This window comes from Bos javanicus, chromosome 14 (assembly GCF_032452875.1).
Source record: "Bos javanicus breed banteng chromosome 14, ARS-OSU_banteng_1.0, whole genome shotgun sequence".
Taxonomy (NCBI): domain Eukaryota; kingdom Metazoa; phylum Chordata; class Mammalia; order Artiodactyla; family Bovidae; genus Bos; species Bos javanicus.
Genome location: NC_083881.1, coordinates 80,755,406 through 80,781,168, shown reverse-complemented (window position 1 = coordinate 80,781,168; position 25,763 = coordinate 80,755,406). Strand labels below are relative to the sequence as shown.

The following is a 25,763-nucleotide window of genomic DNA, read 5'->3' as shown; positions in this document are numbered from 1 at the left end:
TCTATCATTCACGGTTCTCAAACCCCACTCCCTACTTGCAGTGCTGTTTGGTTCACTGCAAACAGGACTGATCTTCCCCTTCTCTGAATTCCTTTTACTTTTACCATCTGTATCATGTCAAGTAGAAGTTTATAATCTCCCTTATTTTGTTAGAAGAGAAGCCTAGTCTTCAAAGGAATTAAGATTAGTAAATAGATCCTCAATTTCTGTTATACCCTTCTTAGTATGAAAAGGGACAAATTCCTAAGATATAGATTAATAACTCTTCCCTCTGCCAAGTCATGTTTTAAATACTAATTAAAAAACTGCTTAAAATGTGAAATAAAAAATGCTACTCATCACTCACGAAAAAGACAGTACCCTAGAACAAACATAAGGTTTCTACACTTATCTTATTTCCATGGAGTTGCAAAGAGTTGGACATGAATTAGCGACTGAACAACAACAACACATACATTATTTATAGAGTTCTACTTAAATTATCTTACCGAATTCCTTCAGTATCTCAGATATATGACCAAAATACATAGGCAAGTAAGCGTGAGGCACACTATAGGTTTTTGTGCAAGACTTTAGAACCTTTAATATTCTAGGAATGTCAAAGGAAACCTTTCCCCAACTTACTTGACCAAGAAATCTTTCTTTTCCTGAAAACATCTGTGAACTGAACAAGACCACTATCACTGTTCTAAGGACAGTTTTAGAAACAGGATCTTGAATGTTTACTCTACAGAGATCTAGTACCAATAATTAAAAAAAGATACAGCTCAACTAAGATACACTTTTAATGTTTAAAAAAATCAATAAATCATGAGTTTATCAAGTGGTTCATACTATATTTCATTAAATAAAGATGATGTAGTCATAGAATAAATTCAATTTTAATTTGCCATATTTTCAATACAAATATATAAAGGTTTACTGAATAAGGAGTAAGAGAAAAGGGATAGGATTTGTTGATTTCTTAGAGATAAAAGTCTTTTATGGTATGGTATAAAATATATTTTCTTCAAGGTTTTCTCTATGATTTTAGAGTTTGTTTCCCTTTGGAGAGATATTAAAAAAAAAATACAGAAAAGTAGGGAGCATCCATCTGCCCACCACCTAGACAAGAACACACAATTGCTAAGTTTGATCATATTTGTTTCACCCTCTTTTTCTTATAAACAGTATAATAACAACTATCAACAGTTCTGCCACTCATTCAACAAGGACTTTTTGACATGGACTGTTGCATTGTGCTAACAGGCCCTGCACACTGAATGGTGGGTCAAAGAGCCTCATGACCTACTCCTGTGTATGCACCTTTCAGACTGGTGGGAGAACACAATCAAATAATCACAGAAATAGTTACAAACTGAAAGGCTACTAAAGTAAAGCTCCAACCAGCCTTTTTCGACTGGGACTCCACATGAGGATTAAATCCTATTGCCAATGATATGAGTGACTATTTTCTCAGTTCTCTTAAGACTGGTGGTATACGGCTAGTATTATCCTAGAGAGAAGTTAGTTACATGCAACGGGTGTCTTAAGGCATTAGGAACTGACTTTCAGAACCAGCAGAGAAGATACTATGAGAAAGACTTGACCTAATTTTTAGTGGTGGTGATGGATGAGGGGTTGGTCAGGAGACCAACCTAAGGAAGTGAAGTCTGCTTGAAGCCTGAAAGAGTCATCTAGGCTGGGGCTGTGGGAGCAAGGGCAGTAGTGTGAAATGCCTTTCTAGGAACAGCTTATTAAAAAAGGAACAGGTGACTGTGAAAAAGTACAAGACCAATTCTGTCTGATGTAGAGAACAGGGGCAGGGAGGAATAATGAAACATAAGGTTGGAAAGACAGACATGTAGTCCAGGCCCAGAAAGGATGACTTAAATTGCCTTACAAAAGGACACTGTGGCTCCAGTGGGCTACAGAAATAGGAGTGGATGAGGAAGACAGTGGTGGAAAGGAGTGATTTAAGTGAGAGGCAACCCTTTAGACTAGAGTGGCAATGGCAGGATGGAGAAAAGCTGACAGATTTGAGTTGTATTGTATAAAGACAGGGATGTGTCCAGATGACTGGGTTTTGGGTAGACAATGAGCTGAATATTGGGGGAAAGTGAGACAATGAGCTGTGACGTCTGTTCTAGGTTTGAGGTCACACTGAGACGTCTGAAGGAGACGGCAGGGAGGCAACCGCAGCAGTGAGTCTGGGAACGGGAGGAGGGGTCCGGCCTGCAATTACCTTATTAGAGGAAAGTGAGGAGGGTGGCAGAAGTCTCATGTAGTCACTGAGCTTAGCGCACATTAGGAAGCAAGGTGTGTTTGTATAGTACGAGTGTCTTGCAATGTGAGGTGATATAAATAAAAGAAAGACTAAGGAAACAGGGTGAAGAATGCTGAAGATCGTTCCAAAAGTAGGTCTCTACACAACATGCTATTGCTGCACTGTAACTGCTCTCTGCTGTTGTTTGGTCACGAAGTCGTGTCTGAGTCTTTTGCAGCCCCACGGACTGCAGCCCGCCAGGCTCCTCTGTCCATAGATTCTCCAGGCAAGAACACTGGAGTGGGTTGCCATTTCCTCCTCCAGGGGATCTTCCTGACCCAGGGATCCAACCCCTGTCTCATATACTGGCAGGTGGATTCTTTACCACCGATGCACCTGGGAAGCTGTAAATGCTAATTTTTTTCAAAATGGTTCTAATTTATCTGATAATGTAAGTGCCAAGATTAGATACCCAGATGCAATCAGATCATATAGCAATTTTCTTGTAAATATATTCAGATACAAAAAATAAAGAAAGGATATTGATCCTTTCTCTAAAAGTTTCTGGTATTTTTACTTCACTCTCTGTATAAATTAACCTGATTTCAAGATTTTTGTATTACTTTGGAGAATTAAAAATATTGTCAAAATTATATAGTGTCATAGTTACCAAAAATCTACCAATATATTAGCTACTGTTTTATTACTAAAATACTGAACTCAAGTTTACAGCTCAGTGGATGGTTTGACTATACGGCATACAAAGTCTAACTTTGCTACACTTTTTGGAAGTGTTAATATAAATCAAACACCAAATAAGTCCTTACTGAAAAAAAGCCAAGAAAATCACAGTTACTGCTTTTAGACAGGATAAGTAATTATACTCCTACCTTATATTTTTTGTGCTTGAATAAATATGGTCCTAGATTTATTCTCTAGTTTAAACCAGTTATTGGAATGCATAAACTCTTATTCAATTTGTTACATACCAGTTAGCAATGTCCTTGTGAGCTACTAAATTCTGAAGAAACGCTTGTAATCCTAATTGCCTATCTTCTAAAAACTCCGCATTGTAATTATCTCTAAACCAGCGTTTTGGTGGAAGGGCTAATCGAAAGCCTGGAAACATCTCTTTTAACTGAAAAAGAAGAAAAAAGAAAATACAATGTTCAACTAAATCACTTGAATTCTACAAAATCTAACCTGTCGACTCTATGAAACTATTCATAAAACAAGCTTACAAAAAAAGATTTAAATTCAGATATGCTTTTTACGCCTTGACTGTTTTACTTTGATTTCTACCAGTTGCGTATGCACAGGAATTACAGGTGCTCCTTGTCCCTGCTAACACTTGGTATTGTCCATCATTTTAATGTTAGCCATCTTACTAGGTGTGTAGCAGCATTTCATTGTGGCTTTAATTTGCATACCTCTGTTGACAAATGGTGTTAAGTATCTTCTTATGTGCTTGGATCTATTCAGATCTTCTGAACCCCCTGCTTTTCAAAAAACTGGGTACGTGTCTTTGGATTAAGTTGTCCGAGTTCTTTACATAGTCTAGCTACAAGGCCTTTGTCAGGTATAGGTACGATGAACATATCCTCCCAAACTATGTTTTGACTTTTCATGTTATTCTTAACAGAGTACATTTAAAAATCTTTACTGTTTCCTAACTCATCCTTTTTTTTTTTTCCTTTTCTGATTTATGCTGTTTTAGATACTATCTAAGAAACCTTTGCTCACTCCAGGGCTGTAAAAATTTTCTTCCATGTTTTTTCCTAGATGTTCATAATTTTAACGTTTACATTTTGGCTTATAATCCATTTTGCATATTTGGCTTACATTTTACTTTCTTAGGGAGGCTTTTCCACCTTCTAAGCTGGGTGAGATTTCCCTTTATACACTCTGATTAACTGACTATATTAACATAACTGGATAACAAGGTACCTCAAAATTCAGTGGTGGAAAATAATCATTTATTAGGCCATGGACTCTTTAGGCAATTCCTAAAGGGCAGGGTGAGGATGGATTATTTCTTTCACAATGAGTTAGAACTTCAGCTGGACACCTGAGGTTGAGAAGCATCTGAAGTTCACTCCCACGTATTTATACGGGAATAGGCTGTTTGCTGCTGAGACCTTAGCTGGGGCTGTCAATCACAAGCCTGACATGGACTCTCCATGTATCGTGGACTTTCTCACCACATAGAGACTGGGTTTCAAAGAGGGAGCATCCCAAGAGAGAAAGCCAGGATGAAGCTATATACTTCTTATGATCTAGCCTCATTAACACAGCGTCAGTTCCACTGTCCTCTGTTAGTCAGATCAGGCATAAGCTCACCCATGTTCGAGGTGGAGAGGAGACAAGATTCTACCCCTTGATGGTAAGTGGCAAGATTCCGGGACAGCATGTGGGACTGAGAGTGCTGCTGCAGACATTTTTGGAAAACACAAGCTGCCACACATTGTCAAATCCTTCACTTATTTTTTGAATGATATTTATCATGAGGCAAATTAAGTAATGTTGACTTAATTTTGGACTCTCATTCTAAATGTTGGCTGCATACTGGAATCACCCAAGGAACTTTTGAGTAGGAACTCACACAGATTCTGAGAGGGCTCCACTGTAGAACAGCTCCCTTTTGTCTGAAGATGATTAATCAGGATTTATATTAATGACTGTGTCCTACCTCTGACATATTTGGATTTTAAGTGGTTGGGATATGGCCTGGGCATTGTAATTTTAAAAAGCTTTCCAGGGAAGTGCAAAGTACAGCTAAGACTGAGAACCATTTTACACACAGTTGCACCCCCAATGCCTAACATAATGCCTGCTACATTACAAGTAGTCAACAATCTATGTTCAATAAATGGATGAATGAAATGGAACCACGTACATTCACATTACTTAAATACAAAACAAAACATTACAGTGTAAGAAAAAACTTAGCAAAGGAGAAAAATTCACAGGGTAAAAAGCTAAATAAAAATATAAAACATTCTGTCAACATTTCTATACTAAAAATTCTGATTTGATTTCAAGATGTAAATATTTTTGGCCTTGGAGTCTGATTTTTTACTGTTTGAAAGTAATAAAAGCTGTAAGGATGAAATAAAAAGTCTTTTTAAAAAAAATTAATTTTAAGCTTTAAAATTTAAACATAACATATGTCCACATGCATGGTTAGATTTTTTTTCCCCTTAAAAAATAATCCTCAGAAAAGAGTGAGTTGTTTCATAATTAGGCCTTCACAAAGTGTTTATAAGTGCTTATTCAATAACTTTATTTTGAACAAAGTACAATTTGGGAACTATACATTAGCTTGAAATAACCAATAAATGGTAGCTTTTATATTTCATTAAACTTTAATAAATTTCCTGTGAAATGACATCAAAATAGGCATTTGATATTTCTATAAAAAACCCTTTAAAAATATGACACACATGCTGTGGGATTAAGATGCAGAACTGAGCACATTCATCTAATTCTGTCTTTCTGAGTTCTGCTAATATTATAGTAAAGAGGAAAAACACTTAAAACAACATATTGGAAACTAAAAAGCACCGAGGAGAGCAGCAAAGACTCAAGAGAGCCAAGAAACCTGAGGTGTAGAAAAACTTACTCCAAGTTTGTAGTTACAGAGACCTCAAACTGCTCACAAACTGGCAGCTCAAGGCAGGAGACTGGAAAACACCTCTGGAGAGTCTGATCAACTCAACAGGAATGACTTTAAGGTCTTGAAATCAGAAGCTCTCCAGCAAAAGCCCACCTTTCCCATTATATAGTGAATCTTGAAGTCAACACAAGACTCTACCATGAGGTAAGAGATTCCAATCAGTTATTAGTACCCAACTTTTAATCATGAGCAGACAACAAAGAATTACTACACACTAGTACTAACATGGAAGACAAAGACAAATATCACAAGGAGAAAAACAAAGACAACACAAAGAGGAAAAAGTATGAATAAAAATACAATCACTAATGCAGTCAATGGATTAAGATACTACATTAAGAAATAAGAATAAGATGACCAAAAGAGAGGACATTCAGAGAAAAGATGGTCTTAGAAAGAGAAAGGAAAATTGCCTTCAAAATAGCAACAACAACAAAAAATAGTAAACGGGGAGGAAAAGATCCAGAATCATATAGAATCAGCCCAAAGGTCTGTTTTACAAGGTGACAGAGAGAACACAGAAGGGAGGAATTCATTACTAAAGCAATTCAAAAACACTTCTCTGAACTGAAAGACATGCACTGCCCACAAAGTGTCTAAGTTAATACAAGAAAAGAACCCACAAAAAGTCATCGTGTGTCCCCTTCCTCTTGAATCTCCCTCCCACCTCCCTCCCCAACCCACCCTACAGCTTGTTACAGAGCCCTGGTTTGAGTACCCTGAGTCATACAGCAAATTCCCATTGGCTGCTCATGTTGATGGTTAGCAGAAACCAACACAATTCTGTAAAGTAATTTTTCTTCAATTAAAAAATAAATTTAGAAGGTGGCAAAAAAAAAAGTTACTGTGAAATTTCAGATTAATTACACAGAGAAGATTCAAAAGACTTCTAAAGAAGAAAAAAACAGGTGACATGCAAGTGATATGGAGCAAGAACAGCTTTGGACTTCTCAAGGGCAATATGCAACACTAACAAGATAAAATAGCTTAATGTCTTCAAAATTCTGAAAGAACATTTTCCAACTTAGAATTCTATACCCAGCCCACATTTCAACCAAGTGTGAAAACGGAGTGAGCATTTAGATGTGTGGGGTCTGAAGGATACCACTTCACTTCCCATGTGGTCTTCCTCAAGAATCCACTGAAGGGTTAGTTCTACCACGAGGAGACCATGATCCAAGAAAGAAGACAACACACAAAGGAAACAAAACCCAACAACGGAAAAAGTGAACAAACCCTAGAAAGATAGTGAAAGGCAGCTTTGTAACCGCCTGATGTCAGTCAGTTTGGGGCAGTTCAGGACAGTGTGACCTAAGAGACAGACAGTTGAAGATTACCATGAATTTCTTTTTAATGGAAGGACTGAATGCTTGGTTGAGCTTAGCCCAGATTTTCATATGAGCTCTGCTTGTCTTGACAGTGGGCTGATAATGGTTCTGCTTCCTCTCTATGTTCTGCTGGGTGGAACCAATTGAGAATAATCATTTTACCTCAGAGAATTACTCAGCTTTAAACTACTTCTGCAAACTGGAAGTAGAAAATAGTGAGGTTTCTAGTAGAAAATAAAGAAAACCCCACTCTCACGGCCACATTTCTGCAAACTATTCATTACCAGTCTGCTCTACAACTCTGCCAGATGCCGCAACTCTGAGAACTGTGTTCCAGACCTTGCTCATGACTTTGCCCTCTGACTTTCTCAGAAGAGGCTCTTAAAAACTCCTAGAGAAGCTGAAGCCAGATTATAACCCAGTAAGTTAAAAAAAGAGGAAGAAAAAATTTCTCTTTCTAAACAGTGTTATTTTAACTAAAATGATTTTCACATTGTCAACTGGCTATTTTTTTCTCACTGCTATAGAAAAATGGAAAATGTAAACTCCTCAAAGTTAGAATCAGATCTGTATAGTTTCTATATGATACCAAATTCCTAGCACAGTGATGAACTCAAAAATTTCATGATTTAAAGATGCTAAGATTTTACTTTAACAATTATAAAAATAATAACTACCATTTAAACTGTGTGGCTGCTGCTGTCTGACACACATTTTTGACTCTTGCCAGTAAAATCAGGTGATGAATGGAGCTCTTTCTGGTACCTAGAAGACTGACATATACACTTATTAATTTTAAGTGCCCAACTTAAGAGTATCAAGGAGATATTTACAAGACTTAAATTAAACTTCTATTAACATCTTTTTTCAAAACCTTAAGAGCAATCTAAATCCCAGCTTGCCTAAGGCAAGAAATATTTTGTCAATAAAGATGAATCCAGAGAGATAAAAGGAAGCAAACACTAAATAACAGTTGAGTCCTGAGGAGAACAAAAGTCATAAAGGATGAAATAGCTCTGAACTGAGACTGTCAGAAATGAGTCTGTATAAACAAAAATTATAACAATTTCATAAGAAAGCTAAGAATTCCACTGAAGTATGTGGTAACTTAATGAATCACTTTGGTATTCTTGTGTGTTTTAACTATTTAAAAAGATGAACAGAAGTAAAGAATTACAGGTTTTTAAATCAACCATGTAAAATAAAAACTCAGGTACAGAAAATAAAATTTATATATTATGTAAATATCTTAGAAATAATATTAAGTACTTTGACATGTTGCAATAAGTCATCTTAACAATACCTTAATTAAGAATAAAACAGTTTAGCATTTTATATTTTACCTTTTCATTGAAACTGAGGTTTAAGAATGGTGGAAGCTTTTCGGCATCCTAGCGGTTGCTAAGTCACATAAATGGAATTTCCCATCACCAAAAGTTTTAAGAACATACCAACTTGAGAAGTTCTGAGAGTCCAAGAAAGCAATAGGAAATACGGCAGGTGGGAAAGTAGGACCCATGAAGTTCCCTCTACTCAACATCTATCAAAAGTAGGGAGTAATCCGTGGTCCAAGGTCATCTTATTTGGCCTCTCCGAAGCATCATAAACTGCTTGCTTCTTTTGGAAAAATGCTTTTTCTCTTGGTTTCTTAAATACCAGTTACCCCTATCTGTCCTACCTGATTTTCCTCCAGCCCTGTGAACACTTCAGCTGCTGTTTCTCTACTGAAATCTTACTGCAATTTACTCAATCAGTTCCCTAGTGTTAGAAATTTAGGTTGGTTCTAAAATTTTTAACTATTTAAAACAAAATGAAAAAAGAGAAAAACAATACATAAAACATCATTAGAAGTATCCTTAGGGCTATATCCTGCCCATATCAATAAATTATTATATAGGATAAATCCCAGAAATGTAATTATCATGTCAAATTATGTATAGCTTTAGGATGTCCTCTAGGAAGACTTATATTTCTAACAATAGATATACCACTTAAAGGCTGTCAACCTGACAGGTGAAAATTAAAATAGTTTTTCTTTCTTTTCTTTAACTGTAATTTTATTTACTTATTGGTGGTGCTAGGTCTTCATGGCTGTGCAGACTCTCCTCTAGTTGCAGAGAGACGGGGCCGCTCTCCAATGGCAGTATGTGAACCTCTTGCTGGGGCGGCCTCTCCTGTTGCGAAGCGCGGGCTCCAAGGCACACTGCCTTCAGCAGCGGTGGCTCCCGGGCTATGGAGCACAGGCTCAGCAGTTGTGGTGTACGGGTTCAACCGCTCCGTGGTGTATGGGATCCTCCCAGACCAGGGCCTGAACTCATGTCTGCTGCAATGGCAGGCAGATTCTTTACCACTGAGCCACCAGGGAAGTCCAACAGGTGAAAAATAGTGTCTTAATTTTCTTTTCTTGGGGTACTTGTGATAGTAAATGGTTTCCAAATTTAGTGGTCATTTGTATTTCTTCTGGGGATTACACTGTTCATATCAATTGCTGAATTTTCTATTTTGGGGTGCTTCTTGTTACTTATTTTTAAGGGTACTTAATGTACTGCGGTTTATTATTATTTTCTTTGTCTGTTTCACATGTGCAGTGGGCATATGTGAATTCTAGATGGACCCATGACCTTTGCCCCTGGTGAAGCCTCTGTGTTTCCTTGTTACACAGCAAAAAAGATTTTGTACATGCAATTAGGGTTACTATTGAGTTGACCTTAAGACAGGAAAACTATTTACATGAGCTTAATCTTATCACTCAAGCTCTATAAAGGTAAAGCTTCTTCCTGGCTGGTGACAAAAGAGAAAGCCAGAGATATTCTAGCACAAGAAAAACTTGACCAACTCTTGCTGACTTTAAAGATGGAAGGGTCGTGTGCAAGACCTGAAGAATAGTATCTATGGGCCAAGAACAACCTTTGGCTGACAACCAGCAAGGAAACAGGGACCTTGTCTCACAATCACAAGAAACCAAACTCTGCCAACAACGATACTGAAAGCTGATTCCCTCCCAGAGCCTCCAGATAAGAGGCCAGTCAATATTTTGATTTTGACCTTGTTTGACCCTAAGCAGCAAACCCAGCTGAGCGCTCCAAATCTCTAAATAATGAAGAGGTGTGTTTTAAGCCACAAAGTTTGTGATAATTTGTAACACAGTAAAGAAAACTAACCACAATGTGCTAAATTTTTTTTTCATTCTTCTACAGTCGTAAGATTTTGGGGGTCTTATACACATACATCTTTTCAAAGTTATAAGATCATGTAAATAACCATATTTCTGTTGCCAATTTTAAGGTTTTCACTTTTTTAATATTAAAAGTAATTTTTTGTTTCCAACAAAAGGAAGTTATATGTAGAGATGGGAATTCAGACTCTTAAAATTAAATGAAACAGTTGTTAGGAAATAGCAAAGATTTGACTTCACTTAAATAATTAACAAAGGAGAAAAAACAAGTAACAACAGGAGAACTCCAGGAACAGATTATAATTCCAGACTGAAAAGTTAGGTTTAGATTTATTAAAGTACTTACTTTATCATTAAGCCTAGAGAAGTCAGTGTATCTTCTAAAAACTACCCAGCTTTCTTCTGGGGTCTTCTTTACTAATATTTTATATACCTATGGAGAGGGTGAGAGACAGAGAGCTTTAAAATATATTTCTATAAATATTTTAAAATTTAAGACAAATAATTTTAAAACATTTGAAAAGGCAGATTGTAACAATTATTATGTTAAAAAATTCAGAAATTATTTAGGCCATCAAATGTTCAATCAAATGTAGGAACCAAAAGCAAAGATTTTTTTCTCAGGACTGACAAATTTGAGGCAAAATGCTTTTCTGAAGCACACTAATAATAAATAAACTCATCAGCCTCTAAAATATATTTTATGCTGCTGAAGTCACTTCAGTCATGTCCGACTCTGTGTGGCCCCATAGATGGCAGCACACCAGGCTCCCCTGTCCCTGGGATTCTCCAGGCAAGAGTACTGGAGTGGGGTGCCATTGCCTTCTCCGATATTTTATGCTAATATGTTCTAAAATTAATATGAAAAGTAGCCACTATTGTCTTACACAGTCAATTTAATTTTTAAACTCAATAACTGCCAAGCAAAGTTTTCTAATAAATTAGATGTTTTAATCTTCAAGGATGAAATACAAGGTAGAAAATATCCGTATTAGATGAAAGTTTACATTTCTATAATTATGTACAATTTTCTAGGCTACTGAATAGAAAAATTTGGTTGCAGCAAGTCAATATTTTAAAAGGTACTTAAGAAAAAGCTAGATTCTATATTTTCTAAGGATAATGTTAGAGTTTATTGCAAAGAAATACTATTTACAACAGAATCTCAGAGAAACAACTCCTAGTAGTTTTTGGTACAGTGGTTTGAGCTAAGCTAAATACGTGACACACAAAATGTACTCAATAACTATCTACTGAATGAGTGAAACTCTCTTAAAAACAGTAACTTTTTTCCTTCAAGTTAAGGTGTGGAATAACTTTCAATTGTAGTTCTAGAGCTGCACTCTAGCTGCAAGTGGCTATAGAATACTTGAAATGTGACTTTGAAACATGCTGTAAGTGTAATATAGACCAGATTTCAAAGACTTAGTATGAAAAAAGATGTAACAATACTTCATTAAAAATATTATATATTGGTTACATGTTGAAATGATCATACTTTAAATATATTAAACAAAATACATTACTAAATATAATTTCATCAGTTTCTTTTTACCTTTTTTAACACTAAAAATAAGGAAATTTTAAATTACAAGTATGACTCAAAATTCTAGTGGATGATCAAGAGACAATTTATTAGTTAGGGATTGTTGATCATCCTTACCATTTGATTCTTCTCCCTTACAGACTTATTTTTCAGCTTTGAAGGGAGAGAATCAGCAAGGGTTAGATTGGATTCTTTAGTTTTCAAGTAAAAAGTAAATAATTTATCTTTGCAACATATAAAGGTGAGGATGGAGATTATTTAGATGCCCTGTAAAGTATCCAGAAAGTCCTGATGTAAAATAGTCATGCAGGGAATAAAAAGTAAATTTTCTTCTTTAGTTCAGTTCAGTTCAGTCGCTCAGTCGTGTCCGACTCTTTGCGACCCCATGAATTACAGCACGCCAGGCCTCCCTGTCCATCACCAACTCCTGGAGTTCACTCAAACTCACGTCCATCGAGTCAGTGATGTCATCCAGCCATCTCATCCTCTGTCGTCCCCTTCTCCTCCTGCCCCCAATCCCTCCCAGCATCAGAGTCTTTTCCAATGAGTCAACTCTTGGCATCAGGTGGCCAAAGTACTGGAGTTTCAGTTTTAGCATCATTCCTTCCAAAGAAATCCCAGGGCTGATCTCCTTCAGAATGGACTGGTTGGATCTCCTTGCAGTCCAAGGGGACTCTCAAGAGTCTTCTCCAACACCACAGTTCAAAAGCATCAATTCTTTGGCACTCAGCCTTCTTCACACTCCAACTCTTGACCACAGGAAAAACCATAGCCTTGACTAGACAGACCTTTGTTGGCAAAGTAATGTCTCTGCTTTTGAATATGCTATCTAGGTTGGACATAACTTTCCTTCCAAGGAGTAAGCATCTTTTAATTTCATGGCTGCAGTCACCATCTGCAGTGATTTTGGAGCCCCAGAAAATAAAGTCTGACACTGTTTCCACTGTTTCCCCACATATTTCCCATGAAGTGATGGGACCGGATGCCATGATCTTCGTTTTCTGAATGTTGAGCTTTAAGCCAACTTTTTCACTCTCCACTTTCACTTTCATCAAGAGGCTTTTGAGTTCCTCTTCACTTTCTGCCATAAGGGTGGTGTCATCTGTATATCTGAGGTTATTGATATTTTTCCTGGCAATCTTGATTCCAGCTTGTGTTTCTTCCAGCCCAGCATTTCTCATGATGTACTCGGCATATAAGTTAAGTAAGCAGGGTGATAATATACAGCCTGGACGTACTCCTTTTCCTATTTGGAACCAGTCTGTTGTTCCATGTCCAGTTCTAACTGTTGCTTCCTGACCTGCATAGAGGTTTCTCAAGAGGCAGGTCAGGTGGTCTGGTATTCCTATCTCTTTCAGAATTTCCCACAGTTTATTGTGATCCACACAGTCAAAGGCTTTGGCATAGTCAATAAAGCAGAAATAGATGTTTTTCTGGAACTCTCTTGCTTTTTCCATGATCCAGCAGATGCTGGCAATTTGATCTCTGGTTCCTCTGCCTTTTCTAAAACCAGCTTGAACATCTGGAAGTTCATGGTTCATGTATTGCTGAAGCCTGGCTTGGAGAATTTTGAGCATTACTTTACTAGCATGTGAGATGAGTGCAATTGTGCAGTAGTTTGAGCATTCTTTGGCATTGCCTTTCTTTGGGATTGGAATGAAAACTGACCTTTTCCAGTCCCGTGGCCACTGCTGAGTTTTCCAAATTTGCTGGCATATTGAGTGCAGCACTTTCACAGCATCATCTTTCAGGATCTGAAATAACTCAACTGGAATTCCATCACCTCCACTAGCTTTGTTCGTAGTGATGCTTTCTAAGGCCCACTTGACTTCACATTCCAGGGTGTCTGGCTCTAGGTCAGTGATCCCATCATTGTGATTATCTTGGTCGTGAAGATCTTTTTTGTACAGTTCTGTGTATTCTTGCCACCTCTCTTGATATCTTCTGCTTTTGTTAGGTCCATACCATTTTTGTCCTTTATTGAGCCCATCTTTGCATGTAATGTTCCATTGGTATCTCTCATTTTCTTGAAGAGATCCCTAGTCTTTCCCATTCTGTTGTTTTCCTCTATTTCTTTGCATTGATCGCTGAGGAAGGCTTTCTTATCTTTTCTTGCTATTCTTTGGAACTCTGCATTCAGATGCTTATGTCTTTCCTTTTGTCCTTTGCTTTTTGCTTCTCTTCTTTTCACAGCTATTTGTAAGGCCTCCCCAGACAGCCATTTTGCTTTTTTGCATTTCTTTTCCATGGGGATGGTCTTGATCCCTGTCTCCTGTACCATGTCATGAACCTCAGTCCATAGTTCATCAGGCACTCTATCTATCAGATCTAGGCCCTTAAAGCTATTTCTCACTTCCACTGTATAATCATAAGGGATTTGTTTTAGGTCATACCTGAATGGTCTAGTGGTTTTCCCTACTTTCTTCAATTTCAGTCTGAATTTGGTAATAAGGAGTTCATGATCTGAGCCACAGTCAGCTCCTGGTCTTGTTTTTGTTGACTGTATAGAGCTTCTCCATCTTTGGCTGCAAAGAATATAATCAATCTGATTTTGGTGTTGACCATCTGGTGATGATCATGTGTAGAGTCTTCTCTTGTGTTGTTGGAAGAGGGTGTTTGCTATGACCAGTGCATTTTCTTGGCAAAACTCTATTAGTCTTTGTCCTGCTTCATTCCGTATTCGAAGGCCAAATTTGCCTGTTACTCCAGGTGTTTCTTGACTTCCTACTTTTGCATTCCAGTCCCCTATAATGAAAAGGACATCTTTTGGGGGTGTTAGTTCGAAAAGGTCTTGTAGGTCTTCATAGAACCGTTCAACTTCAGCTTCTTCAGCGTTACTCGTTGGGGCACAGACTTGGATTACTGTGATATTGAATGGTTTGCCTTGGAAACAAACAGAGATCATTCTGTTGTTTTTGAAATTGCATCCAAGTACTGCATTTTGGACTCTTTTGTTGACCATGATGGCTACTCCATTTCTTCTGCGGGATTCCTGCCCACAGTAGTAGATATAATGGTCATCTGAGTTAAATTCACCCATTCCAGTCCATTTTAGTTCACTGATTCCTAGAATGTCGACATTCACCCTTGCCATCTCTTGTTTGACCACTTCCAATTTGCCTTGATTCGTGGACCTGACATTCCAGGTTGAGCAATATTCCAAATATGCAATATTGCTCTTATAGCATTGGACCTTGCTTCTATCACCAGTCACATCCACAGCTGGGTATTGTTTTTGCTTTGGCTCCACCCCTTCATTCTTTCTGGAGTTATTTCTCCACTGATCTCCAGTAGCATATTGGGCACCTACTGACCTGGGGAGTTCCTCTTTCAGTACCCTATCATTTTGCCTTTTCATACTGTTCATGGGGTTCTCAAGGCAAGAATACTGAAGTGGTTTGCCATTCCCTTCTCCAGTGGACCACATTCTGTCAGATCTCTCCACCATGACCCCACGCCCGAGACCAGGGGTGGCGGCCGGGAGGACCAACCCCACGTCCAAGGAGCGGTGGCTGCGCGGGTGCAGGAGGGCCTAGAGGAGCTATCCCACGTTGAAGGTCAGGAAGGGCGGCGGTGAGGAGATACCCCTCGTCCAAGGTAAGGAGCAATGGCTGTGCTTTGCTGGAGCAGCCGTGAAAAGATACCCCACGCCCAAGGCAAGAGAAACCCAAGTTAGATCATAGGTGTTGCAAGAGGGCATCAGAGGGCAGACACACTGAAACCATACTCACAGAAAACTAGTCAATATTCTTTTTAGAAGTTACTAATTCAAAAAGGGATAAACTGACTTTAATACTTTTGACTGTGAATAACTGATGCATGATAAAAGTCAACTTCATATGATAATTACTTCAACTGTACACAAAACACATTGACTTTATTTTTTCTGTTTTAAAAAAAATGAGCCTTTTCTAACTGCTACCCTTCACAGTGGTCTCTAAACACTCCTTTTTTCTCTAGGAAAAACACAGGATAGATTTTTGCTTTATTTGTCCTAGAAAGCTCTCCTATCTACTTGTTTAAGTGGTACTTCAATGAAAACTATGTACAATACTGATCATTGCTTCCTCTAAATTCTAATAGCAGTTATTGTCTCTACCCTTTATTTGAAACTTAGTGTATACTACACTTTGTACTCTTGTTTTATGTAGCCTGTGCTTTAAGTAAACAAATGTAGACACATACACTAATCATAAAATATATACAGAAAAGCACAAAAACTTCAGTATACCACTTAATGGATTCTCACAGAGTAAACACACCATGTACCGAGTAAAAGAGGAAGAAACAAAACATTACCAAAGAAGTCCACGCTGTGACTCTTTCTGGAACCTGCTCACCACCCCTCCCTACTTTTTGTTTTTAATCACTTTTCAAAGACGTGACACTCTCTTTATATATAAGACCTTGCCAGTTTTTCCTAAACTTTCTTCAGTTAAGAGATCAATTCAAAGAAATACACCAAGGTGAAATTATTTGACAAATCTAACACTCTCAAGCTTGTAACTCTAGCTTAGACCTCTCCCCTAAAGTGAACACTGAATATATGACTAAAAAGTCTGTTGATGAATGTGAAAGAGGAGAGTGAAAAAGTTGGCTTAAAGCTCAACATTCAGAAAACGAAGATCATGGCATCTGGTCCCATCACTTCATGGCAAACAGATGGGGAAACAGTGGAAACAGTGTCAGACTTTATTTTTGGGGGGCTCCAAAATCACTGCAGATGGTGACTGCAGCCATGAAATTAAAAGACGCTTACTCCTTGGAAGGAAAGTTATGTCCAACCTAGATAGCATATTCAAAAGCAGAGACATTACTTTGCCAACAAAGGTCTGTCTAGTCAAGGCTATGGTTTTTCCAGTGGTCATGTATGGATGTGAGAGTTGGACTGTGAAGAAAGCTGAGTGCCAAAGAATTGATGCTTTTGAACTGTGGTGTTGGAGAAGACTCTTGAGAGTCCCTTGGACTGCAAGGAGATTCAATCAGTCTATTCTAAAGGAAATCGGTCCTGGGTGTTCTTTGGAAGGAATGATGCTAAAGCTGAAACTCCAGTACTTTGGCCACCTCATGTGAAGAGTTGACTCATTGGAAAAGACTCTGATGCTGGGAGGGATTGGGGGCAGGAGGAGAAGGGGACGACAGAGGATGAGATGGCCGGATGCCATCACCAACTCGATGGACGTGAGTTTGAGTGAACTCCAGGAGTTGGTGATGGACAGGGAGGCCTGGCGTGCTGTAATTCATGGGGTCGCAAAGAGTCGGACTTGACTGAGCAACTGAACTGAATATATATATATAGAGAGAGATAAAATATATATACATGTGTACACCCTCTTATATACACACACATAACTGACATCTCCACTTGATGTCTAACAAATGTTTCAAACCTAGCATGTGCAAAAACAAATTCTGGTCTTTCCCTCAAAATCTGCCATTTCATTAAATGGCAACTCTACTTTTCACATTGTTTAGGTGAGAAGCGTTGGGATCATTTTTGCTTTCTCCATCTCCCCCATCCAAAGGCTCTCTCTTCAAGACATCTCCAGAATCTGACAATTTCTCAGGCCCCCTTCCCTCACCTGGTGCACACCACCATATGTCCCATGGATTACTGCAAGAACCTAACCGCCTCCTGCCTTCCTTTTTCTCCCACAAAATCTAGTCTCAATTCAGCAGCCAGAAGGAGCCTTTAAAAAGCTTAAGTCAGATCATCTGATTTTCCCTTTTAAAATCTTTTTGAGATTCCCAGCTCAAAATGGGGGAAACTCTAAAGGCCTTATAAAGGCTTCTGTGCTCTATTTGAACTGGGGGTCACACTCCCTTGCTGTTACCTCAGTTCCTACATCTCTCCCCACTGATTATCCTGCTGTTAGCCATGAGGGTCTCGGCAGTTACACCACCTGTCTGGGAAGCCCCTTCCCTCCCCTCTCAATGTCCTGGGTATTGTCATGGCTCATTTTCTCTTCAGTTCAGTGGCTCAGTCGTGTCCGACTCTTTGCGACCCCATGGGACTGCAGCATGCCAGGCCTCCCTGTCTGTCCCTGTCATTTTCTCCTAGTGCTACATCTTTCCTGTGAGGCCATGACTGGCAGTGCCACTTAAATTGCAACTCTGGTTTCAAGAAACTATTTCTTTCCCCCTTTTGATTCTTCTGTATAGCACTTATCACCATGTGACAAACTAATATTAAGAATAAAATTGCTTATCTATTTTTCATATGTTCAGTTGAGCTCCTGTACCACTATTACCTGGAAGAGGGCTTGGCACATAACTCGTACTCCAAAAATGCTAAATTAATAAATAGGTGAATATGATTGATTTTATATGTGTCATTTATTTCTTCCTCTGTATTGTCTTGAAAGACTTTATATACAAACTTTTCACAATATTACCTCAGTGAATGCTTATTCTTGCATAGAGAAGGTAGGTCACCGTACAGAAATGAGCTACCGATTTATTATAATGTCCAAAAATCACTCACAAAAAAGTCAGATCCATGCAGATTTGCCATCCATATCATGTCTTATAATATTTTAACTCTAAAAACTGCCTCTTTATAATTTCAATATTCTTTTTCCTAGAAGATCCTTCCATACTGTCATTAACTATACAACATGAAATATTGAAGTAAATATGAAATCATTACTTCCAGAAAATCCAAGAGAAAGAAGAAACAGTTTCAAAGAACAAGCTTATACATGGATTTAACAAGGTCATTGGATATATAAATACGTAATATATAATGAGGACAAAATAGATTAAACTAGCAATGAAGAAACAGAAACATTAAAAGATGTAGAGAATATCAAACAATATCCATACCCAGTAATCAATCTTAGCAAAAGAGGTTAAGATTTCTGCCCTGAAAACTATTATTTAAAATATTATTTAATAACTTATTAAAATATTATTTAAAATTATTTAAAATTAATTAAATATTATTTAAATAAGTTAAAGACTTAATGACATGGTTTAGGTTCATAGATTCAAAGACTCGGTACTATAAATACGTCAGTTCTCTCTAGGTAGATTTAATACAATCTCAGTGCAAAGGGCCAAAACAACCCTGAAGAGGAACAGCAAAGCTATAGCACTTAGCTACCAGATGGTAGTATTGACTACCATCGGGCCTTAGTAATTAAGACAGGGTGAAACCAGTAAAGAAGGGAGAAATAGAACACAGAATCAGACCCATACATTTATGGTCACCTGATTGTGACATAGGCAACAAAGCAAATGCAAAGGAGATAGAGTTGTCTTTTCAATAAAAACCTGATTTTAGGGAGAAAAAAATGTGTCTTGACTCTTACTTCATACCATGGACAAAAATCAATTCCAGACAGTTTATAGCTCTAACTATGAAAGGTCCAACAATAAAGCTCTTAGAAGAAAACATAGGACAACATACTTGTAACCTGGAAGGAGGCAGATTTTAAAAAGGGCTAACTGTAAAAAAAAATTTAATGTGCTGGACTATATTAAAACTAAGAACTCTTGATTATCGAATGAACCATTAAGGAAGGCAAATCACAGAGTGAGAGATGATAGTCACAACACATGTTCTGAAAAAGGACTTATGTACAAAATGCACAAGAAACTATAAATCAAAGTAGAAAAGACCTCCCAAAAGAAAAATGAACAAAAGTCTTGAACAGACATTTCAGAAAAGAGAATACTCAAATGGGCAAAAAAAAAAAAAAAAAAAGTCTTAAAGGCAAATTAAAACCACAATGTATCATTCTACTCACTAGAAAAGCTAAAATGAAAAAAAAAATACTACATGTTGGGAAGGTGTGGAATAACTAGAATTCTGAAGGTGGGAGGAGAAGGGGACGTCAGAGGATGAAATGGTTGGATGGCATCACAGACTCAATGGACATCAGTCTGAGTAAGCTCCAGGAGTTGGTGATGGAGGGAAGCTTGGTGTGCTGCGGTCCATGGGGTCACAGAGGACACGACTGAGTGACTGAACTGAACTGGGAAGATGTGGAATAACTAGAATTCTCATACACTGCTTAAAGGAGTATAACTTAGTATGGCCGCTCTGGTACAATGTTCATCAGTATCTTCTAAATCTGGGCAGATGATCCAGAAACTTTATTCTTAGGACTTTAACAGAAGTGAGTACATGTGTTTACTGAGGGACAAGTACTAACAGCTTTGCAGCAGTATCTGTAAAAGTCCCAAACTGGAAATGATTAAAATGCCCTTCAGCAGTAGGACGGATAAGCTGTAGTATATTCACAAAAAGGAGTAACATCAGTAATAAAAGTGAGCTGCCTACAATTACATGCAAGATCAAGGACGAATCTTACAAACGTATGCTGAAGAGACCATATCCAAGAGTAAATACTCCATAATTCCACTAACATGAAGTACAGAAACAGGCAAAATTAACCTAGGCCATCAGGAGAGTGGGTATTGACTGACAGAGCATGAGGGGAGGCCTTCATGATGTAATGGTCTGTTCTTGATTTGTGTGCTGGTTTCACAACTGTGTCTGGTTTGCAAAAATTCATTCAAGTAAAGCAAAAGTATACCAACAGCATGCCAACTTAAGGGGTATAAACCAACTAACTTTTAAGTTCAAGAAATTACAAGTATAGGCTAACATCATTCAACACAAGTTTAGAGCACCGGTTAATAAATCTTTCATCTAATGATGGATAGCAGAAGTCAATACTCACAGTAAATTTAGCTCTTTCTTCCATCACCTCATAACCCAGGATAATAGGTGTAGAAGGTCTATCTTCAATATTCACTGTTTCAGGACTTTGTTCTTCACTTTCTCTTGGTCTAGCAGAATACTCAATGGAAGAATCTGCACCTGTAAATTTAGTCCTAATGAGGGGACTGCTACAGACAGATGAAGTGCTTTCCATTTGGTCAGATACCCTGGTCTGTTTAAAATTACCCATATTTGAGTCTTCTAACTGGCCTTTGGAAGAATTTGAGCTTGTTGAGATACTCCCAAAAGAAGAACTTCTTTGGTTTCTGGTGGTTGCAAAACTGGAAGCAGAGTTCCCTAGGGGCATAGGAACTGGAACGTAAGGAGTTGCCATCTTCTTTTGGCTTTTGTAACAAACTTGCACACTTCTGAGTCCGAACAATTAGAGAACAAGTAATAAGCAATGCATTATTTTCTTCTTAGGAATTCACTCTCTAAAAATGAGAGGAACACATGAAAGATTAGTATTTGATCAGGAGCATTATCCAAAAGAAAACAAAATGCTCATATCCATTTCTTTTAATTTTGTGACACTGTATTATTTTGTTTAGAAAGAAAACACACCCTAAACTTCTTTCTTTAATCCACAAATATCACCTCTAAGAACTCCTGTTTGCAAGATGAAGACAGCAGAAGTATTCTACACTCTTTTTCTTGATCCTAATATTACATGTTTTCCTTTTCCCCTCTCTTTCTTCGTGATGGATTGCTGTAAAGGTCATTGTAACCTGACGTCATGGACATAAAGGAGTTGAAAAGAGGAAAAGTGATAAAGATGGTCCTGAAACTTTATTCTCTTTTTTATGATCCTGACACTACTAAATATCGTACAGGCAGTGGAGGGTAAAGGGAAGGAAAGAAAGGGAGAAAAATTATTTATACTTCCTTCCGATTTAACTAGGGAAACTAAAAAATTACCCAGAGTAATGACAGTCAAGCAGAAGCTTAGACAGCTTGTAAGGTAAATAATAAACAGTTCTTAAAGTAACAGTTCATTAAAACCAGGATCAAACGGATTTGGGGGGAGGGGAAACTTGGTCACATTAAATTAATCAAATAAACTGCTGTTGCTGCTGCTGCTAAGTCGCTTCAGTCGTGTCCGACTCTGTGCGACCCCAGACGGAAGCCCACTAGGCTCCCCTGTCCCTGGGATTCTCCAGCCAAGAATACTGGAGTGGGTTGCCATTTCCTTCTCCAATGCATGAAAGTGAAAAGTGAAAGTGAAGTCGCTCAGTCGTGTCCGACCCTCAGCGACCCCATGGACTGCAGCCTACCAGGCTCCTCCGTCCACGGGATTTTCCAGGCAAGAGTACTGGAGTGGGGTGCCATTGCCTTCTCCAAAATAAACCGCAATGAACGTTAAACATATCAAACAAGATTAAACGATTACAAGTTTAAACGTTCTTCGTAGTTTCCAGACCATCCCTAATTCCGCTACACCATAAAATGCAGGTACTGAACAAATGTTCAAAACCCATACTTCATAAGCTCTGCTGTCAAAAGGAGGAGTTTATCTTGTCTCATAATTTCACAATGATACAGGAAAAAAGGTTTCCCATAGGCTGCGAAATGGCAGTAAATTACAGATCCGGGAAATGGCACATAACAACGGGTCTACCTATCCAACTACGTCTACGCAACTCTACTGGTGAGAAAGGTAAAGAGACAAGCCGCTCAGAGTCCGAGAGACGCGCAGACATTTCTAACCCAGCACGTGGCTCTGGGCACCCTTCCCCATCATCAGGCACTCGGGAAGCCCGAGCTGCTGATTCACCGCTCCTCGGTTCCGCCCGACGGCTTCCCCCCAAAGAAGTAAATAACTGCCTGAACTCTCAGCCTCCTGACGGCCGGCGGGGTCGCCCTGCCCTCGGCCACTCGACCACCTGAGGCCTCAGGGCCAGGGAACACCGGACCCGCACAGCCTCTGAGCTCGCGAGGCCCTCAGCGCTGCCCGGCGGGAAGACAGCAAGCGGGACTCGCGCCGCGGCCTCGACCTGCTCTGAGAAGAACCCCTCGGTCCTCTGGAGGACCACGGGCAGGTGAGGTGGCCAGAGCAGCTCGGCGAGCGAGACAGGTCGCGCATGCTGGCAGCGCAGAGCCGGGACTACCCAGGACGGTCTGGTCCGGTCTGAGCAGGCCAGGGCCCCTCGGCTCGGGACGGCGAGCCCCCGCTCCCGGACTCCCGGGGGCCCCAAGACGCCCCCGCCTCCACCCCGGCGCGCGGCAGAGCCGGCGGCCGCCCGGGCTCTGTCGCACTCCCGGCCCTCCGTGGGAGTTCCCCCCGCCCGCCACTGGGGCGCAGGTGTCAGCTGCCGCGCGCTCCCCACCTCAGCGCGCCCCCTACCTCAGCGCGCTCCCCACCTACCTCAACCCGCTCCCCACCTCAGCGCGCTCCGTACCTCACCGCGCTCCCCACCTCAGCGCGCTTCCTACCTACCTCAGCCCGCTCCCCACCTCAGCGCGCTTCCTACCTACCTCAGCCCGCTCCCCACCTATGCGCGCTCCGTACCTCAGCGCGATCCCCTCCTCAGCCCGCTCCCTACCTCAGCCCGCTCCGGCGCGCTGCCCCGGGAGGGTTAACTCCGACCCTGCCTCACCGCAGCTTTCCGTCTCCACCCACAGCGCCCGGAGAACTCACGTGACCCCTTCCAGAAAACAGTGGCTCCTCGCCCGCCTCTGCGCGGGCCGCGGGCCCAGGGTCCTCGCCAGGAGGAGGGAGGGGCTGGGCTGCCGCCGCTCCCGGAAATGACGTCACGCGGAGGGCGCCCGCCTCAGGGGCGTGAGTTGTGGTCTCAGGGGTCCTCGGCGCCTGGGTCGAGCCTAGTTTTGTGGTAAGGATTTTACCTTCTTTCCCATAGCTTTATTTTTATCAGTTAACTTTTGAGAAATGGAGGCTACGGTCCCTGGTTTGAACGACAGGTGATGAGAAGACTACAATTCCCGGGAGCAACTGCGGCCAATGTGGGCCGGGGCTCGCTTTGCGTCATGGGACTCGTAGTCATCCCCTGCGGGGCTGGTTCTACCGGGTTACAGGCTGTTTTCCAAAAGGAGCCGCGTTTCAGGGGAGGACAGCTGATTCTAACAGGGGGGCGCAGGATGCTTCACTACAGCCTGTTCCTCGTCCTACTGTTCCTCACTATTCCTCCAAGGAGGAGGAGTAATTCCTCCAAGGAGGAGGAGTAATTTCAGAGAACTCCTGAAGTTGTTCAGTGTGGCGGTGTTTTTTTTTTTTTTTTTTTAAATTTTATTCATTTTTTATTATCTCGAGAGAAATTTTGATTCAAATAATATAGTATTAGGCTTGTTAGGGGCTTCCTTGGTGTCTTAGATGGTAAAGAACATGCCTGTGGGGAGACCCTGGTTCCATTCCTGGGTCTCGTGGAGGAGGCCATGACAACCCACTCCAGTGTTCTTCCCATGGACAGAGGAGGTTGGTGGGCTACAGTCCATGGAGTCGCAAAGAGTTGGCAGGACTGAAACAACTTAGCACACAGGCTTGTTAGACGTGCATGTCTAAAGACCTGAAGATTATCAGAAAAATGGTTCTTTGATCAGATCAGATCAGATCAGTCGCTCAGTCGTGTTCGACTCTTTGCGACCCCATGAATCGCAGCAGGCCAGGCCTCCCTGTCCATCACCAACTCCCGGAGTTCACCCAGACTCACGTCCATCGAGTCAGCGATGCCATCCAGCCATCTCATCCTCTGTCGTCCCCTTCTCCTCCTGCCCCCAATCCCTCCCAGCATCAGAGTCTTTTCCAATGAGTCAACTCTTCACATGAGGTGGCCAAAGTACTGGAGTTTCAGCTTTAGCATCATTCCTTCCAAAGAAATCCCAGGGCTGATCTCCTTCAGAATGGACTGGTTGGATCTCCTTGCAGTCCAAGGGACTCTCAAGAGTCTTCTCCAACACCACAGTTCAAAAGCATCAATTCTTTGGCGCTCAGCCTTCTTCACACTCCAACTCTCACATCCATACATGACCACAGGAAAAACCATAGCCTTGACTAGACGAACCTTTGTTGGCAAAATGATGTCTCTGCTTTTGAATATGCTATCTAGGTTGGTCATAACTTTCCTTCCAAGGAGTAAGCGTCTTTTAATTTCATGGCTGCAGTCACCATCTGTAGTGATTTCGGAGCCCAGAAAACTAAAGTCTGACACTGTTTTCCACTGTTTCCCCATCTAATTGCCATGAAGTGGTGGGACCGGATGCCATGATCTTCATTTTCTGAATGTTGAGCTTTAAGCCAACTTTTTCACTCTCTTCTTTCACTTTCATCAAGAGGCTTTTGAGTTCCTTTTCACTTTCTGCCATAAGGGTGGTGTCATCTGTATATCTGAGGTTATTGATATTTCTCCCGGCAATCTTGATTCCAGTTTGTGTTTCTTCCAGTCCAGTGTTTCTCATGATGTACTCTGCATATAAGTTAAATAAGCAGAGTGACAATATACAGCCTTGAAGAACTCCTTTTCCTATTTGGAACCAGTCTGTTGTTCCATGTCCAGTTCTAACCGTTGCTTCCTGACCTGCATACAAATTTCTCAAGAGGCAGATCAGGTGGTCTGGTATTCCCATCTCTTTCAGAATTTTCCACAGTTTATTGTGACCCACACAGTCAAAGGCTTTGGCATAGTCAATAAAGCAGAAATAGATGTTTTTCTGTAACTCTCTTGCTTTTTCTATGATCCAGCGGATGTTCTCTGCAGGCCTATTTATCATTAGAATTGAGCAATTTGATACAAAAATCATTCAATGAGTTCTAAGGCGTTGGAATAGTCCCAAAACTGGGAAAACATGATAACTTGTAATTTCAAAGTGAACATAGGAAGATAATCTGGCTTGTGGCATATTGATGGTTTTCGATTGATAATATTGCTCTTTCAGTGTGAATGAGACATAAAAAGAGAATTCTAGGGACTTCCCTGGCAGTGGAGTAGTTAAGACTCTGTGCTTCCAGTGCAGAAGGCAAAGTTTCCATCCCTGGTGGAGAAACTAAGATCCCATATGCTGCCTCCTACAGTGGAAAAAATAAATAAAATTGAAATATAAAAAAGAATTC

The 25,763-nt window shown here is 40.1% G+C and overlaps 1 protein-coding gene across 6 annotated transcripts in view; it reads right to left on the bottom strand.

The window, feature by feature from the left end:
- The window catches only part of SNX16 (sorting nexin 16), a 37,876-nt gene extending 14,449 nt beyond the window's left edge, over nucleotides 1-23,427 (bottom strand). The window contains exons 1-5 of one of the 6 annotated variants that reach the window (XM_061439487.1): nucleotides 23,245-23,333; nucleotides 20,888-21,135; nucleotides 20,661-20,800; nucleotides 10,771-10,857; nucleotides 3,235-3,383 (exon numbers count right to left, since the gene is read on the bottom strand). In XM_061439487.1, coding sequence (XP_061295471.1) covers nucleotides 3,235-3,383; nucleotides 10,771-10,857; nucleotides 20,661-20,800; nucleotides 20,888-21,035 — 524 coding nt within the window. In that variant the 5' untranslated portion in view covers nucleotides 21,036-21,135; nucleotides 23,245-23,333. The other 5 variants (XM_061439488.1, XM_061439485.1, XM_061439484.1 and 2 more) reach the window with 5 other exon arrangements.
- Between the last annotated feature and the right edge of the window lie 2,336 nt (nucleotides 23,428-25,763).